The sequence below is a fragment of the Haliaeetus albicilla genome, chromosome 19 (genome assembly GCF_947461875.1).
Source record: "Haliaeetus albicilla chromosome 19, bHalAlb1.1, whole genome shotgun sequence".
Classification (NCBI taxonomy): domain Eukaryota; kingdom Metazoa; phylum Chordata; class Aves; order Accipitriformes; family Accipitridae; genus Haliaeetus; species Haliaeetus albicilla.
The window spans coordinates 11,438,667-11,462,389 of record NC_091501.1 but is presented as its reverse complement, the minus strand read 5'-3'; the positions used below and the strand labels follow the sequence as shown (position 1 = coordinate 11,462,389).

Genomic DNA, 23,723 nt, shown 5'->3' with positions numbered 1-23,723 from the left:
CTGTTGCTTCAGCTGGCCTTCGCTGAATGCCGGTGAGCTAGACAGAGAGCAAGCCCCCTGGGAACACCAAATGTCAGCACCACCCATTCCCAGTAAAGGAATGCCTGACACACACACACAGTGCCAAGGGAAAGCTCTGCGATTCTGCCCCGAGACAGCTGTCTATCATAATAAACACCATCTCCTTCCCTTGCTCTGCTCTTCTTTCCAAATTAAATAGGAAGAGAATTATCTCACCCCCCCAAAAAACAGTCCTGAAGTCTTGTTCAAACAGAAACGTGGGTTGCCAGGGCTGGTTCAAACACCAAGTCTGATTGGCAGAACAGAGCTGAAATAAACAGAGAAGTTGTCTATTTTCTAAATAAGTCTAAATTTATTCATTACCCTAGTAAAAAAAAGTTTGGATTACAAGTGTCTGAACAGTATAAAAGTACAAAACAGGTTCCATAGATTTCTAATACATTAATACAAAGTGCATGACTACATACAGTTCATTTTGCATTACTACCGGGAATGGAAGAGGTGGGAGGGAGTAGGGGAAGCAGTTGGCGGTTGAAATCTAGCAATAAATAAATAAATACAGAAGAGATGATCCGTATCAGAGCACATCCTACCACCAATACTGCAGCCTTAGGTGTACTGAATTACTGATGCTGAAAACAAAAGTTTGGATGAAAGTAGGTGTCTGCAAAAACAGCTAGGACTCTTGCTCAAGCCCTTATTAGACATGACCAACCTAGTTAAGCTGTTATACAAGCAAGCATCCATTGTATCTACAGTTGGACTCGATGATCTCAAAAATCTTTTCCAACCTAAATGATTCTGATTCTATTTGGTTGCAGATGAAAGCAAGGTAGGCAGCTTTGTCCTCCCTTTCAGAATCTCAGCGAGTTTAGGAAGAACAAAATAAGACCAATGAAAGCTCTAAGCTGTAAGGCTGTGCTAAGTCAAAGCCCTGTTTCCCCTGATGTTCTTTCTCTCCAGAGGTTGGCTTATGCAGCAGCAGGACAGGTAAAAAAAAAAAGACAAAAAAAGCTTTGAGGGTAGAGGCTCCTCTTAAAACCTGCATATCTTTCCCTACCTGTATTTTCATTTGCTAAGCATTCCCATTTCAGGAAGTGGGATTACATGGAAATCCAGTCCTAAGCCCTACCCACCACAGTATTATGCCAATGACTCTCACAAAAAGGAAAGCTTGTAGCAATTGATTGTAGAATATCCCAAAAGAGTAATAGCAAGAAAAATCCCCCCTCCCCCCCGAAAACAGAAACAAACAAAAAAAGCAGAATTCCCAACTTATACAAGTTAAACCTTCATAAAAGGAACATGAAACAATTGGGAGCTAAAACTGCAACACACTCTTCCAGGAAGCTGCTTCCACCCTACAGGCAAAGTGGAATTTGAAGGAGCGTCACAATGGTTTGCACACGAGTTTGTCTGGGAATCCATGTAAGAAATACTATCTTTTGATCGTGTATGCAAACAGAGCTGCCTCGATTCAGTACAGCACCATTCTTAACAGAACTTTTCATACTCAGTATTCACAGAAGCATTGATCCGGTGATTGTTTAAACAAACAAAAAACCAAAAACCAAACAGAGAGAAGCACTGCAGGGGAAGGGTTCCAAAACGGCAATCACGAATCCAGACCCTAGGCTGCAGTCGGATTACGTCCCTGGACCAAAGCCTGATTTGCTTAGCGAGGGGTTTGGTTCTATGTCAGGTCCAAAACCAGCAGGAATTCTGCTCTGTGGTCACATTTCAGCTGCACTGGGCAAACAGATAGCAGTTACTCAGTTTTGGCCATCACCTACATCAACTTGAGCATCAAGATGTTTTCTTGGTCCATCTCTAATGACCAGTCAGTTACCACATGAAGCCCAGGGTGTCTGCTGCTGGGTTAAAACAAAGTAGCCTCCCGTTTCACTATGTTCAATTCTTAGGTAAATCTTCCTCCTTAACTAAGGAGGAGAGCTCTCCCACCCCTTCTGAAGGGCACTTTACGTTGGGGGCCACCTTGGATAACTACCACTCGTAGTAGAGATGTCTGCAGTTTACCAGTCTGTGTCACATAGGAGGGATGAAATATTTGTCTTTGTTACGTCAGTAGTATAGGGTGAGATCTCCACACCTTTAAAAAATATATATTTTTATATAATAACTAGAGAGGTGACTTATAACATTTCTATGTATTAGTTCATCTTATTGACTCATACATGTCTTAAGAATGAAATATTTTCTTGGGGATTCAAGGGAGGTTACCAACCAACTTTTAAAAAAAATGCCTTACAACCACTGCTTCTTTCAATACAGAAACATGAACTACATATACTTTAATATACAAAACCCCATCCTCATATTCACTTGTGAAGCAAGTGGTGGTAGGGGCAAAGGGAGAGAAGATTAGACAACCTTGCAGCAGCATACAGCTTTGCCAAGTGTTCCATAGCATCTTAAATATTATGTACAGTCTTTCTGAAAGGATACAAACTGGCTTCAGAGTTTGTGGAATTGTAGCAGTAAAACCCAAAACAGTTCTAGGGAATAGTCTTTTGGCAGCATAGCAGGTGTCCAAAGTGAACAATCACTTTTCTAGTATTTTTCCAGAGAATAAGAGGATCTGTATAACCTTCTGCAGCTATCCAAGGAAGTCACCACTCCTCTTGGGTGGAGATTGCTGGAGATTGTGGTCCTTCTTGTTCTGGCTTTTCAGTGGCAGACTTTTTATTGCTACAGCAAGGTTTGAAGAGATGAGTGTCTATGAGGACTTCCCCAAAACGCCCTTTGTAAATAATTCCACAGCAGACCTTTTGCCTGGAAGAAATGGCAGGGAGAAAGACAGATAGTTTGTGTTTAGAATACAGAGAATTTACAGAAATGCAAAAAATCAGTTTGACCCAAGACAGTACTTCTCTGAGCCTGCAGCTCAGAGGATAGGAGGGAAAAGGCTGCTCAGAAATAGAAAACAAGTCTCTCTAATTCTGCAACACTGCTTTGGGGGGGGAAAAAAAAAAAAAAGAAAAAGAAGAAAACAAAACTAAAGTCTCCCATTTTGCTTCCCAGAGAAGTTTCAGATACACAACTATCTGGGCTGAACTAACCTTGACTACAATACGCTTGCAAACACTATTTGAGGGGAGGCAGCAAAGTCACAACAATTTCAACAGAGCAATTAGCTAAACAAGCGATTACTGTGTCACAACAGGCAATAAAAGATAACAAGCTCATCAGCTCCCAAGACATCTTGTGGTTTTCTTCCCACTCCAGATTTTTTGGTTGGGCGTTATTTGCGGTTTTTTTTTGTTTGTCTGTTGGTTGTTTTTTTGTTTGTTTTTTTTTTTTTTAAATTACTACCACCACAGGTCAACCAAATCAAATGCTATGTTTTGCTGGCAAGCTGAGAGCACTGTTGTACTTGGTAACACATCACGTCTACAGGGCACAGTTTTAAGACAAGATAATGACAGTCAGGAATATTATCTGTTATTCCCAAAAACGTAAAAATATTTTCCAGCAACTGTATTAGTATTTAGGGAACTGGAGGGAGATAGGGGAAAATGTCTTAAACATCTGGCATTTCTTTCCAAAGACAGACAGATATTGTATAATACTCTGTGACTTAAATTACATCCTTAAAACAAATTAAGTTAATCAGCAGCAAATTCCTAAAGAAGCAGAATCAAGCACTGTGTATGTGAGGTGAATCACTATCTGCACAGAGTGCACATTCTGTTGCTTTTTACCTTTTCCAGTAAGTGAGATCTAAAAAGGAGAAAACTGGTGTTCTGCTGGACCCAGCGCTCATCTCCGTGTCAGAGCCATCGTCAGACTGGTTACTGTAACAGGGCGACTGAGCTGGGGAAGCACTCGAAGTGGTGCTGTGGGCGTCAGAGTCTGTAGGGAAAAGAATTAAGTGTAAGAATCAGGACATGCATGAAACGACTTATCCTCTTCCTGACTTGTAAAAAGGTCGCATATGGACTGGAAACAGAGAGACAGACTTTTTTAATTAACAAGAAAAACCTAACGACAACAATCCATTTTTCACTTGCCCCTGCCGATTTCAATAGAGACTATCTGTCAGCATTTGGGAGACAGACCTCAGAACTGGAAGGGATCCTTGTAGATGAGGGACTGGGAAGAGGTTGAGGATCAGGCGTCAGCTCCTGGCTCTCAAACATAGCCTGTGCAGGCCACACTTTGGACAAGATCCCAGTCCCGCTCTGGAATCACTGGAAGATCCTTGAAGACGACAGGGATCTGTGCTTCAGACCTAGTACTTTTTCTCTCGCTGTAAATCTCCTTTCTTACCCATTCAGTTTAAGTCTTGCAAAGCTCTTCTCATTAGTGCAATGGGTTAGGTAGTATCGAGCTTTTGCTGGATGGAGACTATGAACTATGGACTCGGAGCAGCCGCACACCTTAACAAAGGGTCTACTAGCCTACCTTTTAGTTATCTCTAGCACCTACAGAAACACAATTAGATTAACTAGAGCACGTTGAATGAGGAGAGACAAGCTCTTTGGGTCAGGGTCTTTACTGATTTTTTGGAGAGCTCTTCCTTCAGGCCAGGTAAGATAATTGAAAGGGAAAGAAGACCAAGTCAGCAACAGTTAAGAAGCTGGAAGGTTTGCTTTAGAGGGAAAACCTAAAGTACTGACATATATTTAGAGCATAGCTGGCAGGTGGCTTTGTTGGAAAGCTCTCAATCCACATCTATTTGAAGAGTCTAAGTGCTAGTGGAAAGAAATCACTGAGACCGGCAGAGGAAGGTGTAACGAAACTATACAGAGGCAACATGGTAGGAATTTGAAGCGGGCGGGGGGAATCTAGGCTAAATAGAAAGCCTGGGTGGAAAACACGTATGGAAGAAAGAGACTGATAGCGGTATCAACAGAACAGTGCTTCAGAAAAAAAGAGCTGAAAAAGTGCATAGTGCATTACTGAGAGCAGGGGAAAACCCCTTCCAACTTCAGTTTCAATGAGGGTCTTGCCCAAGAAGCTCTTTCTATAGACATGTCATTTAAGCGTGGGACATAAACCACAAAAATTGCTTACACTTTCAAGCCAGGCTCCCCACTCCCCCTCCTCTGTCTCACAGCCCACCCTGCACACGAGCTCTTCCTCCTCATTCCACCCCCTCCCCAAGCCCTCAGAGGATGAGAGGTTGTGAAAACAGGGAGCACCCAGATGCGTGAGCGTACAATTGAATCTAGATGGTAATTCAGCTTGGCCAGTTAACAGTACGCTGTGTTAGGGGAGGCCAAAGTTTATTGCCAAAATCTCTTTGGATCCACTTACTGTGCCGCTTGAATTCCTTTTGTAGTTTGCTGATTTGATTGCTCTTTATCCTGCTTCCAGACAGAGTTTTCATTTTCTTTGGTTTCAATGTTGTTTTAAGACTGGGTCCAGCCCTGGCATCTACCACCTAGAACACAGAAAATGCATGCATAATACTTCTGCGTCACATCCAGATACTGCCCTAGTCAAGGTACCTGTACTGACTTAGCTGAAGGTGTTCAAAACCAATTTAGTCAAACCAAGGCATTTCTGTGCACCAACACTCTTATGTTTCATATAAATCTGGTTTGTAAGAGGCTGAGTCTATACGAAAATGCAGCAAACTAGTTTAAAAAGCACATTCAGTTCAACTTTTGCCTTCTTCCTATTTTTGACAAATTCAGTTTAGCAGGCAACAGTTATTTAAGCCAATACAGGTTCAGTTAAGAGTGTCTGCCAAGCATTTGCCCGCAAGTTTTTAAAAAAAAAAATCATCAATTTAACTTCTGAATAAGCTAGTGGTAGTAATAACCATAGTTCTGGCTCCCATTACTATCAAGGCTTCCTGAATAAAGATTATAACATACACAAAGAATCCTGATCATCTTCCCAGCCCTAGGCCCAAACTAAATTAGATGTATCAAAACAGAATATGTGAGTCGGAAAAGTTCTGAGATATTAGTCATTGTAATTATCTGACTAAACAACATTGATTTATGTGTTGCTTTAGCAAGTCACCTTGCTTGTTCAAACTATTAAAAGAAAAAAAAGCACGACCAATTTTGGATAGAGTCCAAATTTTAAATGTTTTGAGTGTAATAAGAGCCTTTTGGACAAAGCTATGAGCTTGTGAAAACAGGGAATTACAAGGTAAGTTAGTCTGTGACTCCATCCTGGGCTTGCATAATCACCACTTGCATGTAAGCCAAACGAAGACAGATAAGAGCCATGTACAGGAAATACTCCAGGAAGGATTTAGAGATGCTGAAGGTGGGAAGGGAGAGTGTGGGGGGGAATAGCAAACCCTAAATCCTTGCCAGCACCTCCCCTCTCTAGCAGGATGGACTAAAGGCAGAGACAAGTTAGTTTTGGGGTAGAGGAAAAATAAATGACTAACATGATTCCAGTTTTTTTTGGATCCTGCTGGCAATTTTTTCCATCTTTTCACCAAAAGGACACAGGCATTGCAAATATCTCCTGAGCGGGCCTCATGAAGCCTGGTAAAAACAAAAGCAAAAATCACTTGACAACAGTTAATAAAAACAACCCCCCACTTGATAACAGCAAGAAGCATAAAAATTGATGGAAAAGAAGGGTTCTCAAGTTCTGTTTTTCAGGCATTACAATTCATCTGGGGTGTTCAAACATTGCTGTCTAAAGACCAGGTCTCACTTTCAGAAAGCACTCTTCAATATAGAAATAAAAGGTGTTGTAACCTGCCTCCAGAGGGGCACTAAAAACAAGTCCCATCACCTTCAGGTTTGTTTTTTTTTTCCAAAAACAAAACAAAACAACAAACCAACGCAAGTTCCAGTGTGTTAGTTGGTTTGATTGGAGAAGAATGGAGGAGGAATAATCATATTCCTCAAATGTACATTTGGGAACAGACCTCAGAGATCCAACAAAAGCTTATTCAGCTCTTAACTTTCTCACAGAGCTTCAAGGATGAGTAACAAATACCACCTAACACGCTCCCACATAAGCGTAGGATAAGGTTTCAGAAACAGCAGTCACTGGAATGACAGCAATACTCGCTCCCTTTAATGAGCTTTCTTCAGAAATCATCTCTACTGCTAATCCATGCTAAAAGAAATATAAAGGGGATACACAGTAGAATTTTTCAGCTATTTAAATGGGAAGACTTTGAAGCATTTATAGATGAATGGGGCAGGCTCAGATAAGCCATAATTTGCTCAGTGTTAAGACTGTATTTTCACCTTGGCAAACATATTTCAGATAGCACAAGACCAAAGGTCCTGGTATACTGCAAGCTGCTTTACTGCAGTTAACAAAAAAGCAATGGGTCTTCACACAGTCTTTCCACTGCCAACGACAGCAGCCAAGAAATATGATAAGGAAAATTGTCAGCACCAGATTTATGTACAAAAATCCATGGTAAATACAAAGCAATATACAGCTGTATCATGAAAGGAGTGTTTCTAGAAAAGGGAGGGAGAGGGAAATATTTCTAAAGATTGCAAAGATTTACACACATAAAGTTAAGCACTTGAGACAAGAGTAGCAATACTGATACGTATATATAGTTTTTAATACAATGCATGAAAGTTCCACTTGGACTCAAGATTTTGATGAGAGGTAATCCAACAAGAGTGGAAAGAAAAAGCAGAAAATACCTACTGACAATACAAACTTTTTCCAGGAGAAATAATTTCATGGAAAACTACAGCATAAACAGGAGAAATTCTTATTGCCTCAGAAAAAAACTTCTAAATAAAGTAAAAAATAATTACAAGCTATCACAGAAGAATTTGCTTTGCTGACAATTCAGGGACACAAATCTATAGAGAATTTCAGAGTTCTTGGAAAGTATTTCAAAAAAATCAAAAGGTCACAGGAGCTGGTACAAGAAATCACTGGTATTTATAGTTTTGCTTACCAATACTTTCAAGTAACATGCAACATTACCTAATTGAAATTGATGCTCACTTTCCATCAGAATGGGCTTCCAATGAGAAGTTTTAATAACATGTTGATATGCCCTATTTGAACAAAGGCACCAATACCTGAAACAGGGTACTCTGCATAAACGCTGCTGGAACTGCTAAATATTTACTCATCAAGTTTTGTCTAACATTCTTGAATCTTCAGAGCCACAGAAAACCTCCATGGACCCATGCTGTTTACCATCTTGTGTGGGAATTTACACCTCTAAGGAATAAGCGCAAAACGAACAGTCTGAGAGGGGTCTAAAACCCTGCACGTGCTGTGAGGTGGGAGAGGCACGAGCCTGACCCGTCACCGTTACGAACTACAGCAGCTCTCCACTGGCAGCAACAGCAGATCGACGACCAAATGGTATCGGACACAGCAGCAGAGGATCCAGCCCCTCCTGGCCTGGCCAGGAAAGTGGTGAGGAAGCTGAAGCCAGCCTTCCCCCCACCACCCACCTCTGCTAACCTCATCTTTCACTTTTTGAGAGCAAGACAGACAGCACATCAGGTCCGTGGCTTGGAGATCAACACCACGACTGACCACACTATGTTGACTAAGGAAAGAATCTTACCCAAAACAATTCTGGAAATCCTTTTCATAACGTTTGCTGTCAGTGAAACGAGAACTGGAAGACTTAGCTCTGCAAATACAGCAGCCCTCTATACTCCGATACATCTTCGGTTTGTGAAAGCCAAACATCTTTTCCTCCCAGCTGTAGCCTGTGAAAACAAACAGGAACTGGTGTTACTTATCACTGTTAGATACCGTAAGAAAAACCTGGGCAAACCAAAAGTAAATTATAATTCAGGATGGATAAGTGCTAGATCAGGCCGTAGCTTTATCCTGCATTGGCTCAGAAGAGCAGATGCACCTAGAATGCACTTTCTTCTTAGAAGAAAAAAAGAAAATTGTAATTAACAACAGCTGGACTATATTAACCAATACCCAGCAGGACTCCTGACAAGCTCATTTACTGCACAGTCCTACTCTAAGGGCACATGTGCAACAGCACAACCCAGAGGTGTGGATGCGGCTGACTTGGCTAACGAAAGCCCTACGTATGTGGCAAAACAGGCTGCAGGACAGGCTGCGTGAACCTGCCCGAGCCCCTGGATAAGTAGTTGGCAGCTGAACCCTGGGTCACTGGAACTACCTCGTCATCATCACTGGTGTTTGTTGGAAGCATCCCTGCCAACCTCCGCTGAAAGTGAGTAGGAGTCACCTTAAACGAGCTGCAGTCATACCTCTAGGCTGTAGGGCAGACATACCTGAAAAGCCGCTCTAAAAACAGCAGGGTGGAGTCCCACCCAGCCCTCAATGGCCATGTCTGCACTGCGGGACCCGGGAGCACTTCTCCATTCTCAGGCCCGGGTGAGCATCCCAGCCGCATCCCAGCTCCGTGTCCGCACAGGCTCGGTTCTCACCCTCCCACCTTCCCCGCCCTGCTTTCCATGGGAAGGAAACCTAGCTAGGAAAGGGCCGGGGAGCAGGACCCTGGGGCGCGTTTCAGCATGCGCCTACCACACATCCCGGCGACGACGCCGGAGCAAAAGGTACTCCATTTACAAGGAAGTCGCTTCTTAACCACCAGCTCTGCAAACTCGGCTCAGAAAGCCAAAAGCCGCGCTGCTCTTAGGGGTCTGCCTACCCTTTTCAGTACACCTGGGCTGGGGGTTTGCTATCAGAGCCAGTAACGTACAGCGGAGCTGTTTTCCTGGCACAAAATTTTAAAGCTAGTTACAAGTGGATTTACTGCAGTCACCACGACAAAGACCCCTTCAACACATCACGTCCCCACCACCAAATCGGTTCTCCCCAGGCACCAGGTACTCCCCAGCGCAGACTCCTGTTAGGCACAGTCTGACATGGCATGAGAAGCTCTCAGAGCAAACAGAGCTCCCACAACGCTCCAAAAAACCAAACCAACAACCCAGCAAAGCTGGTGCTTTCCTGGCGCTGGGCCTGAACACACAGCAAGTCCTCACAGGCCACACAGCATCTGTCTCATAACACAGGCAGGGACCGTTCCAAGACGTTCTCTTCTAAGCAGACCACGGTGCAAGGTTCGCCTCAATCACCTGCTGCAGGGAGCCAGCGGCCACCTCTGCTGCTTATCACACACTAACTGCTCAGAGAGGGACAAGTCACCGGCTGCAGGAAGCTCCCCGAGAATAGGTTGCACTGCTGAGAACTTCTGCTTTTAAAAAATTAAAATTAGATTAAGCCACACGAGTAACACAAGATTTCCCCCTCTTCCCTTAACAAAAAGCCGAGTCATTATATTCTTGCACAAGCTAACAGAAAACTACCCCTCCTCCCCACAAATACTACTGAAAGACCCAGTAGCTCAGGCAGGACTTTTGGGAGAGCAGCATCTCCATCACTTGTGGCCAAGTCTGGTGAGAAGGAACTCCCAGTCACTTTCTCAGTCCCAGGGACTGCCAAGTCCCAGCAACCCAACTTGGGTTACTGGTGAATGTATGTGGCATAGGAATCTGTTCCCAAATCTTCCACCTGCAGGAAGGTAAAGGATGCGATTCTAATATCCTCCAGAGGGACAGAGAAAATTAACCTGAAATCTTCAGTCTACAGCGTCAAGACTTGCCACATCGTTACAGTAATAAAATAATTTGAAAAGCAGGTTCAGGTGAGGTCAAAAGTATGCTTCCACAAAACGACTGTACCTAGCATCGTGCTTACCTTACTGACAGAGAGACTGTGTGCGAGGGAAAAAGATCCTGCACATTTTTGCAGGACCACAGCAAAAGCTAGGGAACCACCCAGGCCTAGTTACAGTCCTCCATCTGGAGGTAAAAACACATCCCCCCACCCCAGAGGGGAAGATCAGAGCACAGCAGCCCTGCAAAATAAACACACAAGGTTCCAAGGCTCCAAGGCTCCCTCAGGAGAAGCAAAAATTTTATCTAGTATTGTTGGTTAATAGACTTCTACAAAATCCATTAAGGAACCCCTACCCAGCTGAAAGCGTACATGTTCCCATATCAGCCTAGCATATTGTAACACAAGACCACTCGGTGCCCTCTGAGGTTGTGTCTTCTTGCAACTACTACTGCACAAACATGTAGAAAGACACAAGTCAACTCTCCAAAAAGCTTGTCTTGACCAAACCCCTTGCAGAGCCTGTTGACGGCAAGGGACTCGAGCAAGCTGAATGCCAAGGAGATCCTCCAGGCTTAGGAGAGAGAGATGGAGGGGGGATAGGTCTTTCCTTCCCCCCTGTCCCAACTCATGCTGTTTGCCACAGGCTTGAAGCACTGTACTCCTTTCTTCTTTGTGCACATTTGCAGCACAAGGAGCTCACCTAGGTCTAGGTTCTCCCAAGGATAACTTGTGCAAATATCCAGCAAAGTCACCCCAAATACTGCCAGGCTTCTTAGGAGATTCACTGCTCCCTCTGTTAGCAGAGCACTGCCCTGGAGGCCAGGAGCAGCTGTAGTAAGTAAAAGAAGGTATCCAGCTAGCGACCTGCTGAAAGGGCTTGTTGAGGGATGGTTAGACTCAGAACTACTCTCTGCTTCTGCTTGGATATGTTTTCAGGGACATGTAGCAAATGAATGCGCAGCCAAATCAGGTTAGTATCCCTCGACTGCCAAGACAAATAACAGAGTGTCTAGGCAAACGCTTAGAGTATGTATTTTGTTTCTTAGCATCCGATGTGCTTCTTCAAGAGATGGTCTCTTGAGGACACTGTGTTTAACAAGCCTCTGGAGATCCAACAGCATGTTCACCTGGGAATTTTCAACTACCAAACAGCAATTTTAGATTTTGACCGACTGCCCCAATGTTAAGTCCATGGTCTGGTGCTTTTCTTTAGAAAGTCAAAGACTAACTGCAGACACAAGGTTCATCAGTGCTGCAAAACTTAAGCAGCAAGAACATCTTGACTGTTACAGGGCAAGACACAGAACTGGTATCAACAATGTGATTTACTTTCTAACCTGGTTTCTTCCAGAAATCCAGATGCTGATGAGATGATCTCTGTCACTAGCTGACATTTATACCACAGTAGAACAAGGTGCATGTTCTACAATTAATGTTCTGGCAAAGACTGGCATCAGATACACATACTCTGAAAATATTTTGTTTTGCATCGTTGCTGCCGTTCTCCCAGGAGCAGCCTTTCAACACCATCTTTCAATAGAAGGGAAACTAGTGCCATCTGTTTCCCACTTGATGAATGGTCAGCAACGGTATTACCATATATCATGCCTGAATGGGGAAGAGCTAGCAGCAAAACCACAAGTAAAACAGATTTCTCTGACAACTGCATCGAAGTGCAGTTATAAATGGAAGGCGTCAGTCCAGTTACACATTTAATCCTAAACAGTTGCCATTTGACCATTATACACTAAATATTCTGTCAGCTGGAGAGCTGAATAGCTAACGTGTACTTAGAAGTACATATGACTGTGCCCTTTAAAAGGTTTTAACTTGAAAGCTTTGCAATTTAGATCTCAAATTAGAACCAGGGAGTTGCACTGCCAGCTACCATAACACCTGAATCTAAGCTGTAGAAGTTTAACCATGTGAAATCTGGGACAGATAATAAGATGGCAAGTAGGAATGAAGTAACTTCCATAGAAGTTAAAAAGCATTACACAACATCATTTTGCCAAATTTAATCATGTTATTGTTATTTAAGCGTGTTATTATTTGCCAAATTTAAGCATGTTATTAAAATATATGACATCTTTTAAATCAGCAGTTGCACAGAAGTGAAAGGGACAGCTCACCAGCAAAGAAATCAGAAATCCTAGTGGAGCATACTTGTCATTCTGCAGAAATGGAGATTTACCTACACTAGTAGGGGAGCAGTATTCACCCAAATCAGGGGAAAAGTAGTCCTCCTCCTCCCTGGTCTCCCTGCAAAAGGAGAAGTTGCTATTCCCCCAAGTTCTGCTTTAAACAACTGCTTTAGCAACTTGAATGGACTCAGAAAAGACTGCAGGAAAAAGTTCTCTCCATCCCTCTGCCCTCTCACTTTTGGAAAAACATCAAAAATAGAGATTTGTCTTGCAAAAAAATTCGGAGTCAAGCAGAGAACAGTAAAGTAGGTGGGGTATAAAAAAAACCACACCCTGCTTATTACATTTGTGAAAGGCTGGTACAAAGTAGGATGCATCATACATATGCGAAAATGCTTTTCGAGCTTTCATTACCTGTCAGGACTAGAATTCAGTGCTTAGTTTTCTTCACAAAATTTAATTTGACGATCTAAATTAGAAGCAGGTATTGCTTCAGATGCTCATTAAGTTTTCAAGTTAGGGAAGAACTTCTGAACTCTTTCAGATTTTAAAATAAGAAAAGCTGAGCCACTTTCATTTGCTTTTCAAGATTCCTTCTGCATTCTTTCTGATCACCCAAGAAGAATGAAACCCCTTTATAATAGAAAGGAAGGAATTCCTAGAAGGCAGGCATGTCTCCCTTTGTAACACAATTATCAGGCCAGTCGGAAGGAACATGCTCACCTGCTTCTTGCAAAGCTGAGAAAGAAACATTCCCTGGGGTTATGCGAGAGCAGAGGGATGCCAGTCCAACTACTCAATACCTTCCTCTTTTCCCATCTCCTCACTCTGACTCTGGATCATGCACCCTTTGCGCAAGTCAAAACTGCCAGTACATTGTCACAGGAGGAAAACCCTTGCAAATAATTTGATTTCCCCTTGTGTACAAAACAGCCTTGTTGGCACAGCCTCCCTGAAACTGGGCTACAGAAAAATACAATCTAGCTTGCATATGTTGATGGCAGCCGGTTCCTGTCAGTAAAAATGTCACAATGCTCATCTCTACAGCATTTCATTGGAACTAAGAAACATAGCCAAAATGGTACTTTTTTTTTTTTTCTTTTAAAGGAAAAGAAACAGATGCCTTAATATAGAAAGAATATACATGCTCTGGCTTTTACAACTGCAAGTGCATACACCCAGGCACATGCACACACACGAAAAATGCTTCCAGAGCTGTCTATGGCGCCAGAAGCAGAGTTGCTTGTCTCGCTAATAAATTCTTGGGCCTGTCCCTCCGCTGAAATAAACTGCAATACCTCTACTGAAAATCAACTGTAGGATAGAGAATTCTGTATCAGCAGAGGAGCTGATCTATATCAGAGACTCAATGTAAACATACCTCCCCCCTAGGTTTACACGTTCCAAAAAGAAACTTTGGAATAGAAGTTAAAATTGGACCCCAGAAAACCATATTTCAACATGTCCAAAGCCAGAACGCTCCAAGGAAGTAAGAGACCAAGCTAATTGCAGTCATCTGAAAATGCAACTTCAATATTTGCAAAACCATTTTTACACGGTTATCTGTCCTTACAGCTCAGTGACTCCCAACAACCATCAACTTAGAATTGTGTGTACTGTACACCCCTATATCCTCAGATTTTCCTTCCACTTCCCTTCCCCTCTCCACCCAAAACAACTTTACTTGGAGCAAAGCTGTATTTGGCCACTACAGCCCAGGCGCATCTGAACAAAACAGCATCCTGTGGAGTTTGCACTCGATGAGCTGAGCAAAACCAGTGAAAGGTCAAAACTACATCTTCAGGAATCTTTCCTCTGCCAAAATAAGTAACTTTTGCTGGTAGTCACCCACAGCTACCGTTGTGTGCTCAGTGCTGCAGTGAAATCTTAGCACACCAGATGCAACTGGCAGCAACTACCAAGCACGTATTAAAAGTTAAACTGGACATTTTTTTCCCATGATTGAGCCTCCACAGCATCCTGGCTAGGTCACAAGCTGTTCCCAGTAAAGTTTTCAGAAGCAGTTAAGTCCCAAAGGAGCCTGCTTACCTGCTGATCTTCAGTTAGAACTAAGTACCTAACCCATTTAGACAAGAGAAGTGAAAGGCTAAGCCACTTGGGTGTTCCTCTAAACTGCCATGCGGTTAGTGCTCCAGAAGGGATAGGCCAAAGCATGAAAACAGTAATCAGTACGATTTGCATAGGGGAGAAAAAAAAAAAAACCCAAACCTGTCCCACCTGCAGACATTCCATCTTGAAAGAAGACTCCCCCCCCACGCTCCCCAAAACTCCTATTGCATAACTAACACCACCTCAGCCTCATCAGGAGCCCTGCAAGGAAAACCTGGGATATTCTCAAGCAAGTGCTGGAGTTCAGTCTGGAATGCTTATCTGAGTACAGTCACTGCAGCTGTTATGATGCTGTGTGCAACCACTTGCTACTGAAAAAGCATCACAGACACTTGAGATCATGAGACACTGAACAGTTTTGGGTCGGTTTTTTTTTTTAAAGAGGGTAACACACCTGATGGGGATCTGAGCAGTAGTAGCAATTGTTTGGCAGAAAAGCTGTAGTGACTTCATTAAAAAGGATACATTTTTCATGTCCGTAAGTAATATTACTGGTCATTTCACTTGGACTTTAGACTGAGCACATTCTACAGAAATGCAAAGGTTTGAGTCATGAAATGGAGTCCCGCCCATGTATTCTGCTGAACCACTCCATTTTCAAGCCCCAGCTCACCAGCTTCTTCTTTCTGTTAAAAAGCGAGTGCTACAGGGGGTGCAAGTCTGAAGTTGGTTGTCACGTAGGACCATGCGTGTCATTCATCTCATTATGAAAGAGGTGCAGAGCATCAGGTGTTAAGAATTGAGGCAAAGCAGAGAGTTTGGTGACACAGAAAGAGCTGTTCAGCATGAGTAAGACAACAAACCGTCACAGTTTTAATATTGTTTATTTTTAACCTGTGCGAATTTATCAGCTCTTTTAACATCTTCTTCTATTAAGAAGTCTGTGATGTTTTCTTTTTAAAGGAAAGACTGCAAACATAGGCAATTAGCTCCTCTTTGAGAATCTCCTGGCTGGGAGAGAAGCGAGAAGAGGAATTTTTCCCAGAGGCTCTGGCACTCAATCCCACCTACTTTCAGCGGGAGCTGGATGCTGCATGCCTGTGGGTGTGTTTGAAAAATCCCACGACTTGTTACTTGCCGATTCTCTACCACGGACCACAGATCCCAAGAAACCTGGAATTTACCTGGATGCCAAAGGAGTTCAGTGTCCACTGGTGTCAGCAGAACAGCCTCTGGTTCACTGTCTGCCCCTACATGGCAGAGTTCGTGCAATCTTTCTCTCTTCAAATAAAGAGGTTGCAAACAACACAGTGAATCTGGCTGTATGTGCAGACTGGGCACACACCCTGCACATGGCTGACAAAAACAACCTCACCTCTGGAAGCAAGCACACAGCAGGAAAGGGGTTTGCTGAGGAACCGTCACCCTCCTGGCTCGCCTTGTAAAAGGGCTAAACAGACGTCTCCATGGCTGTCAGCCTACCACCTTCCGCCAGCGCCGAATTGAAATTCGAAATGAAAAAGAGAGCGTTACAGTCAGGTTGTGCTCAACTCTGTTACTCGGCCTCCACCACAAATGCGATGCCGCTGAAGTTCTGGGCTCAGTTCGGGACGCGGGGCCTTCTCCTCTCCCCGGCTGTGGGGGGACAGTGGCAGGGCCCCTGCCTCCATTCAGCCCAGCCGAGGGACACGCGCCGTGGGCACAGGGCAGCAGGTGGAGGGGCAGCATCCTGCGCCAGCTGCCTAGGGAACCACAGCGTCGGGGCACAGCTCCCAACTTCTTTGCAGTTGAATAATTTGGGTCCAAAGGACCGCCCGTCAGCAGGCTGCCGGGGACGAGGCCCTCTGTAGGATGAGCCGGGGCCGTTCCCGCCAGGAGAGAGCTGCCGGCGGAGCCGGGGGAGCCCCGGGGCAGGCAGGATTCAGCCCCGCCCGCTGCGCTGAGGCACAGCCGAGTAAACAACAGGTTTGGCAGGTCCCTTTAAATCCCTTTTGGCCACACGCACCCGGAGATGGGCGTACGAGAGGAGACGGCAACTTTTATCTACCTCGTGCAAGGGAGACCGCCACTGGGAGCGTTTCCCCGGCGCAAAACTGCAAGTTAACAAAAAAAAAAAAGAAGTGATGGAAGATGCCCCCAAAAAGCAGAGTGCGGTGGCGCCGCTCCCGCAGCCCCCGGGACAGGCGCAGGGCGGGCGGGCGCTTTCCGCCGAGCACCGCGTGGCGCGGGGGCCGGCCCCGCTCCCGCCCGTTACCGCCGGCGGGGCGGCGGGCTCGCTGGGCGGCCGGGGGCGCGGCAGCGCCGGGAACAAAGGCACCACCTCCCCCCCGGGGGGGGGGGCGGACGACCTACTTTCGCGGGCGGCCCCGCCGGTCAGGTGGAGCCGCGGGAGCACACACGCCGGCGGCCCCGGGCTCCCCCCTCTTCCCCGGGGCTGCCATGCGTTCAACTTGCCGAAAGACGAGTAAAATTAAAAATAAATGAAAAAAAAAAAAAAACCACAGGAAGGGGAAGGCGGCGCGCCGGGGAGGAAAGCCCCGAGCGCGGAGGTGGGCGCTGCGAGGCGGCCCCCGCGCTGCAAACGCCGCCCCACCACGCGGTCGCGGTGCAGCCGCCCCATCCGGCGGAGGGGGGGGGGGGGGGGTCGAGCCGCTGCAGCCCCTCCGGGCACCCCGACCCCCGCCTCCCGCCCGGCCCCCCGGTCCCGGTCCCGGCCCCCCGCCCCGCGCTGGTTCCTCATGGCTCGGCCCTGACGTAATTCAAACATGGCAACAGTTGCACTTCAAAGGGCCGTCGCAGACCTCCCGGCAACGCGGGCACGCCGCGGCGGGGGCGAGACGGACCTCCTCTCTCCCCCCACCCCATCCTCCGCGCCCCCGGCCCTGCGGCAGCCCCGGGGCGGCCGGCGGGGCTCGCCCGCCCGCACACACCGAGCGCGCAGCGCGGTACCTCGGGGAGCGCGTGTGCATCCAAACTTTCACCACCCCTCCAAAGTCCTCCAAAACCGGCAGCCAGCCCCTAAAAAAAAAAAAACAACCCACCATCCCCCCGCGGGACAAGTTTTACACCACCGACACCACCACCCCCCCTTCCCGGGGCTGAGCCCCCCCCCGCCCCGTGCGGACGAGCGCTTTCCCCCCCGGCGCCCGCAGCACATGCGAGCCCTTTGTTTTCCCCTTGCAGCCGGGCGCTGCCTACGTGCGGCGCCGGGGGCACGCCGGCCGCTCCGCGCAACCCCCCCCCCCCGCGGAAACCCCGCGGAAACCCGGGAGTTAAAAACTTGTTGGCGCCGGGCGCGGGCACACGCTGACGGGGAGCGACTCGCAACTCCCGCCGTGCTGCGAGAGCGGCAAGGACGCCATCGCCGCCCGGCCGCACCGCGTCCCCCCCAACGCCGGCAACGCCGCGCAGCGGGCCGGTGGCAGGGCGCCCGCCGAAGCGGGGGAAGGCCCCCACGCCGCGACCCGGTGCGACCGGCAAGCACGTGTCACGCCGGCCCACAGCCGCGCGTTCCCCCCCCCCCCCCCGCCTCGGCGCAGACCCCGACCCCTCCCGCACCTACTAGCGATCGTTAAAAAATAAAAACAACCCATCTCTCTCCCCGCCGTGAAACACGGGGTGGTAGTGGGGGGGTGCAGAGGGATGGCGGGCACCACCGTGCCCCCCCCCCCCCGGCACCCACCTGCGGGCGCCGGCGCTACAGGTGTGCGGGGCGCACCGGGGGCCGCACCTGCGCTACCCGCTCCGCACCGGCGAGGCACGGCCGGCGGGGCCGCGCCGCCCTTCCCGGCGGGACCGGCGGTCCCTCGCTGCCCGCGTGGCGAGGCTGGGCAGCCCGTCACCGCCAGACAACACCGGTTTCCCTAAGCCGCCCCGCAGCTGGGGACCGCTTTTGGAGTTAAAGGGTCGGGAACCCGGCTTGCGCTTCCTCCTTGAGACTTGGGGTTTTAAATCGTACTTTGGGGTTGGGGGGGGGGGGGGGGAAGTCAGAGTTCTCGGGATGGGTCTGCAACAATGCGGGAGGCGCTTTTCCCCGCCAGCACCTCCTTTAAACTCCACTAATTGGAGAAAAGGGGGAAAACGCCGCGCACAGGAACCATGCGTGTCAAACTGTTTCAGGCGGCAAAGTCTTTTCACCGCGGCAGAAGAGAAGACAGGCTCCGGGATTAACTTGTGTTTAACACAAACCACCGACCGCTGCAAAAAAAAAAACAAACCAAAGAAAAACCCAACAACCCACCCCAACAACACACACACACACACACAAACAACAAACGAAAAAAAAACCACCCAGCACGGTTTAAACCTCCCGTTCCCTCTCGGGTGTACTTTGCTTTCCTCTCCCTCCCCCCCAAGCAGAAAGAAAAATAAATCACTCACCGCTCTACTGCGCCCACCAACAACCGTGCGGTGCGCGGCGAAGCCCCGCCGCTGCGCGCCCTCCCCGTCCCTCCGCGCTCTGCCTGCCAGCCCGCGCGGGCGCGCGAGCCCGCGCCCCCTCCCTCTCCTCTCCCCTCCCCTCCGCCGCTCTGCGCATGCGCCGTTCCCACGGCTCCATTCTCTTCAATCGAGCCCTCTCGCTTTGCGCGCCCCATTGTCCTTTTAAGGAGAAAGGCCGCGCGGGAAGCCTGGGAGGAGGGAGGTGTTGCCCATTGTGACGACGGAGATGACTTCACGCACGCGGCCCGCGGTGGGCGGGCCCCGGCCTCAGCTCCGCTCCCCGCGCGCCCGTCCCGGGCACCTGCCTGCCCGGCGGCGGCGGCGCCGCGCGGCGCGGGGGCGTGGCCAGCGCCTCCCCGCGGCACCGACCCGACCCGAGCCGAGCCCAGCGGCGGGGAGGCGGTGCCGCTCCTCTGAGCGGGGCGCAGCGCGTTAACGGCGCGGCCGCCGTTCGTCGCCCGCCAGCAGCACGCGGCGGCTCTCCGTGCAGAGCCCGGCTGGGCTTGCACCGGAGGCACCGGCGCGGAACCTCGGCGGGGTCCGGGTGGCGGCCTGCGGGAGGACGGGGGGCGGGTTTTTGCCGGTACCGGCGGGTTTTTCCCCCGTGTCGAGTTCGTTTTCGCGTGCTTTAAAGATCGTCGGCGGCTCGCGTCATTTTTCCTGCTGCGTCAGGATGAGTGATTTAAAACCGCACGTCATCACAACCTCTGCTTCACGCGCTTTGGGCAATTTAGGAAGAGCCGCTTCGCGAAACAGCTGGCGGGTTACGTTGAAATAGCTCCCCTGTAAAACCGACGACGTCAGAAGGACGCACGTGAGCCACACAAGGCAGCGCTCGGGCGGTTCTGACGGAGCGTCGCCGCAGCTGCAGCTCGCGCTCCCTCCCGGGCTGGTGCTCGGAGCAAGCCCCGAACACCGAGCGAAGGCCTTCGCTCCAACTCCTGGAAAGACAAAAAGTTCCCCGCGGAGTCGACAGCAGCTCGGGCACAGCGTGCAGCGGCTGTTGCCTAATACTCGAAAATACTAAAATAACGGGGATGAGTATTTCTGTGACAAATTCTTTTATCCTGATAGTGACCTTTTTGGTCTAGTCCTGATTTAGGCACAGATTTAGCAACTCACCGAGAACTCCCGCCGAAATGATGGTTTTTCTTCCGGCAGCAGCACAGGGTGGCCTTGGGGGATTCACCGGAGAGCAGGACAGTCTGCTTTCCCCCACCTTAGCCTGAGCACCTCACTTCAGCTCTACTTGCTTGTAAATCCTCCGTAATTCTACACCATTTCCTTCCTCAGTGATGCAAAACCAGTCAGTTTGGGCACACAAAGCGCAGGCAGATTCCTCACAAGGAAGTCTCCAGGTTTAACTGTGAGGTGGTGGTTTGGGGTTTTTTGGAATGATCACAGCGTGCTGCCTTTGTTACCAGTGCTTCCTTCCAGACACAGCTAAACCCAATCACATTCAACTTGTGAGACAGGAGCGTAGCTAATGCTGAATAATTTCTCAAAATACCTATATAATTTTACTGGTTTTAGCTAGTCTAGGGAACTCTACCAGCTTTTGGGGGAACTTTTGTTTGCATGTAGCATGTCTGCTTTTATCTGCCTCTTTCTTTCTGGTTTGAGGAATTGATTCTCCCAGAAATTCCCCCATTGTTTTCCCATTTTTTCTTCTCCACACTTCTCAAGGCCCCTCAGTGACATTCCTTTTAGTCCAGTGCCATCTAGTACAGTATTTAAATCCCCAGATGAGAATGAAATGGCATTTTCGAGGAGAATCCTCCTAGGTATCAAGCAACGTGCTGCCGCTCAGTGCCCAGTTGAACAAAACCGATCTCCTGGTGCCTGTCGATAGCTGCCCTCCCTCACCACCATGCTGAACATCAACAGAACGGCTCAGGTAGACTTTGGTTGCCTACAAACCAGGGTCAGGGTGACTGCTCGGGTATTTATTTCACAACTTTGCGTCCTTACGCTCCAAATCTCTTGCAAGCCCCAAGGCTCTGTGGAGAACACAGGCTTCTAACTTGCAATAATGCAAACAGTTGATGCTGTAACCCGGGGAAGATTTGGGTCTCCAAACACTGTACTGCTCTGGCCTGCGACCAGCTCGGCTGTTCCTGCCCTCTCAGAGGAAAACAACTTCTATCCACAAAGTCCTAATGGCAATGTATGAGTTAAAAACATGGTCAAAACCTTCATTTCTGAAATGTCTCCGGTTTCCTTGAAGCGTTTTCTGACAACGTTTCAGGGCTACCCTGTAACTTGACAGTGGTTTGAGTTTTAATTTTTGGCTGATAGCCAGCTTGCAGGTAAATAAAGGGCACTTAAATGGCTAACGAGCTTTCATCAGGGTTCCACTAGCCCCTTCCACTTGAGCAAGCCACTCGTGCTCCCCACACACCGTCACAGGGGCACCTTCTCTGACCTCACTGTGTGGAAAGAGGGTAATGACAAATAGCCCCAAACTTGGAACAAGCCTAAGGAGTTTAATTTGGAAAATGCAGACATTTGAAACAATGCACGCGCCTTTACGCTACAGCTAAAGCCTCACTTGACAAGGCTCTGTTTTAAAAAATTAAGCATCTTCCTTTCCACCCAGAGCTTGGTATAAAGGAGGAATATGGGTTTTCATGGAGATCACAGGTGACCTAGAATATGAGCTTTAGACCAGAGGATTTGTTCTTATCCAGGTCAGTTCTAAAAAACATTTACTTTAAGAATGAACATGGTCTCTGGAAAACTAATGGGGCTGTTGCTGCGTTCCAGTTAAACTGATACCTTTCCTGAGTGGGATCTTGATCATTTTATCTGGGAAGTTAAGTTAAATTATGTCAATGGTGCAATAATAAAGCTAACCTTTAAATATAAAGCATACATGTATCATGAATGCTGAGGCAGGGGTGCTAACACAGAGGAAAAGTAGGGCATTTGCCAGCTGAGACATCTGATCCTATTGTGTTATTTTTCAATATTAATGAATAAGTAAACACAAATAGGCTACATGTTGGTAGGTGAAGAGCAGCTGTCAAAACCAAACCCAGGCATCTGTTCCTGCTTTGAGATTTCACTGTAAAATGTTTTTTACAACTTGAGTAATTTGAAAGTTTGCTTTATTGGCTAAATGCCTGGCCAAAAGATTTTGAAAAAATTACCAGGAGTTCTTTCAGGGAAAAAAACCCCAACGTTGATTGACTTAATGTTGTAAATAAGACTTTTGCCAAGGAGTACACTTTCAGAGGAAGATACCATCACGAGATCAGTTCTTTAGCTCCTGCTTGCACCACTTGTCCATATGAGTAACAGCATATTAATTTTTCGAAGGTTCAGATGCTTACACAGCTGGTAGTTTAAAGCAAACAGGTTAATAAATAAATGTGATTTTTCCTTCTGTTTTATGTTTTACGCCAAATGACAGATGGCTACAAATAAACAGTGACAGCAAAGTTTGATGATGGTAAAAATAGATATTATGATATTCATGCTTCCAGAATGAAGTACTCAAGTTATGTGGCTCAGAGAGACAGGACCCCGAACTGGTTTACTCCTAGGAACAAGGCAGATCATTTATAGGCCAGCCTAAGTAAGAAATCCATCAGGGCTTAACAGAGAATAATAACCTTTCTGAAGAGTTTTTAATTGATATTTCAAATTCCTTAAGAGGAAAGGATTGCTGAAATTCTATAGCAAAATGATAATTTTCTATTACTGCTTAAACACCTTTAATGCAGCTTCTCAAGTGCTACTCATTTCTTTGCAGCACTATTGCTTTCATCCCTGTTAAAGCCAATAAGACTATTCTATGAGGATTTATATTAAGGTGATTTGAAGACACTATTAAGAAGATCAGCCCTCTCTGCCTGCCAGGCTGTTTCCTGTCAAGAAAGTTATCCCTCTTATCCTGTCATTTGGGGCAGTTCTGGAAATGGAGACCAAGTATTTGGAAACCCAAAAGAGAGCTCACCTCTGAACCAAGACCCCCATCTTTCCCAACATCGTGGGGAGAAGTTCCAGGTTTTATACTGATGATTTCAGAGTAATCTTTAGGGAAGGGAAAGTTATGAACCGCTTCGGAGAATGTTGTGTAGGCCTGGTCTCACGTGGGATCATTTAGGGGACAGAATTTGCTCTTTGAAGCTTCTTACTGAACCTAAGACTCCTGACCACCAAGCACATCCATCTCCTTAACCCCATTTGCACTGCATGGCCCTGAACACAGACATAGCTGGCTGGGCAAGTATGAAAAGCAAGGGTACGTAGTTGGGAGAGCATCCAGATGTGCTTGCTCTGGTAGGGAGCAGCCAGCATGGGGGGCAACAGGACTCCTAAGGGGAGCTGCCAGGAAGGATTTTCTTACAGGTGCAGGTGCTTTAGGCTCATACCCAGAACTCTGCTAAATTAAAACAAGCCATTTGAGGCAGTATCTTTCCAGAGTAAAGCTTCACCCAGCACCATGCTTACTTTGGAGATTTTCTAGCCTACAGGTCTGTTCTCAGT

General features: G+C 47.3%; 1 protein-coding gene across 2 annotated transcripts; it reads right to left on the bottom strand.

Annotated features, from left to right (window-relative positions):
• Window positions 1-329: 329 nt before the first annotated feature.
• SINHCAF (SIN3-HDAC complex associated factor) lies at window positions 330-19,299 on the bottom strand. Of its 2 annotated transcripts, none has more exons than XM_069807613.1 (6): window positions 19,170-19,299; window positions 8,525-8,672; window positions 6,398-6,497; window positions 5,302-5,428; window positions 3,744-3,894; window positions 330-2,814 (listed from the first exon to the last, which is right to left on the bottom strand). In XM_069807613.1, the coding sequence occupies exons 2-6, from the start codon at window positions 8,650-8,652 to the stop codon at window positions 2,652-2,654; spliced, it is 669 nt and encodes a 222-aa protein (XP_069663714.1). In that variant the 5' UTR covers window positions 8,653-8,672; window positions 19,170-19,299; the 3' UTR covers window positions 330-2,651. The 2 variants fall into 2 exon arrangements, with proteins under 2 accessions (XP_069663714.1, XP_069663715.1); XM_069807614.1 differs by lacking the exon at window positions 19,170-19,299 and adding an exon at window positions 16,165-16,183.
• Between the last annotated feature and the right edge of the window lie 4,424 nt (window positions 19,300-23,723).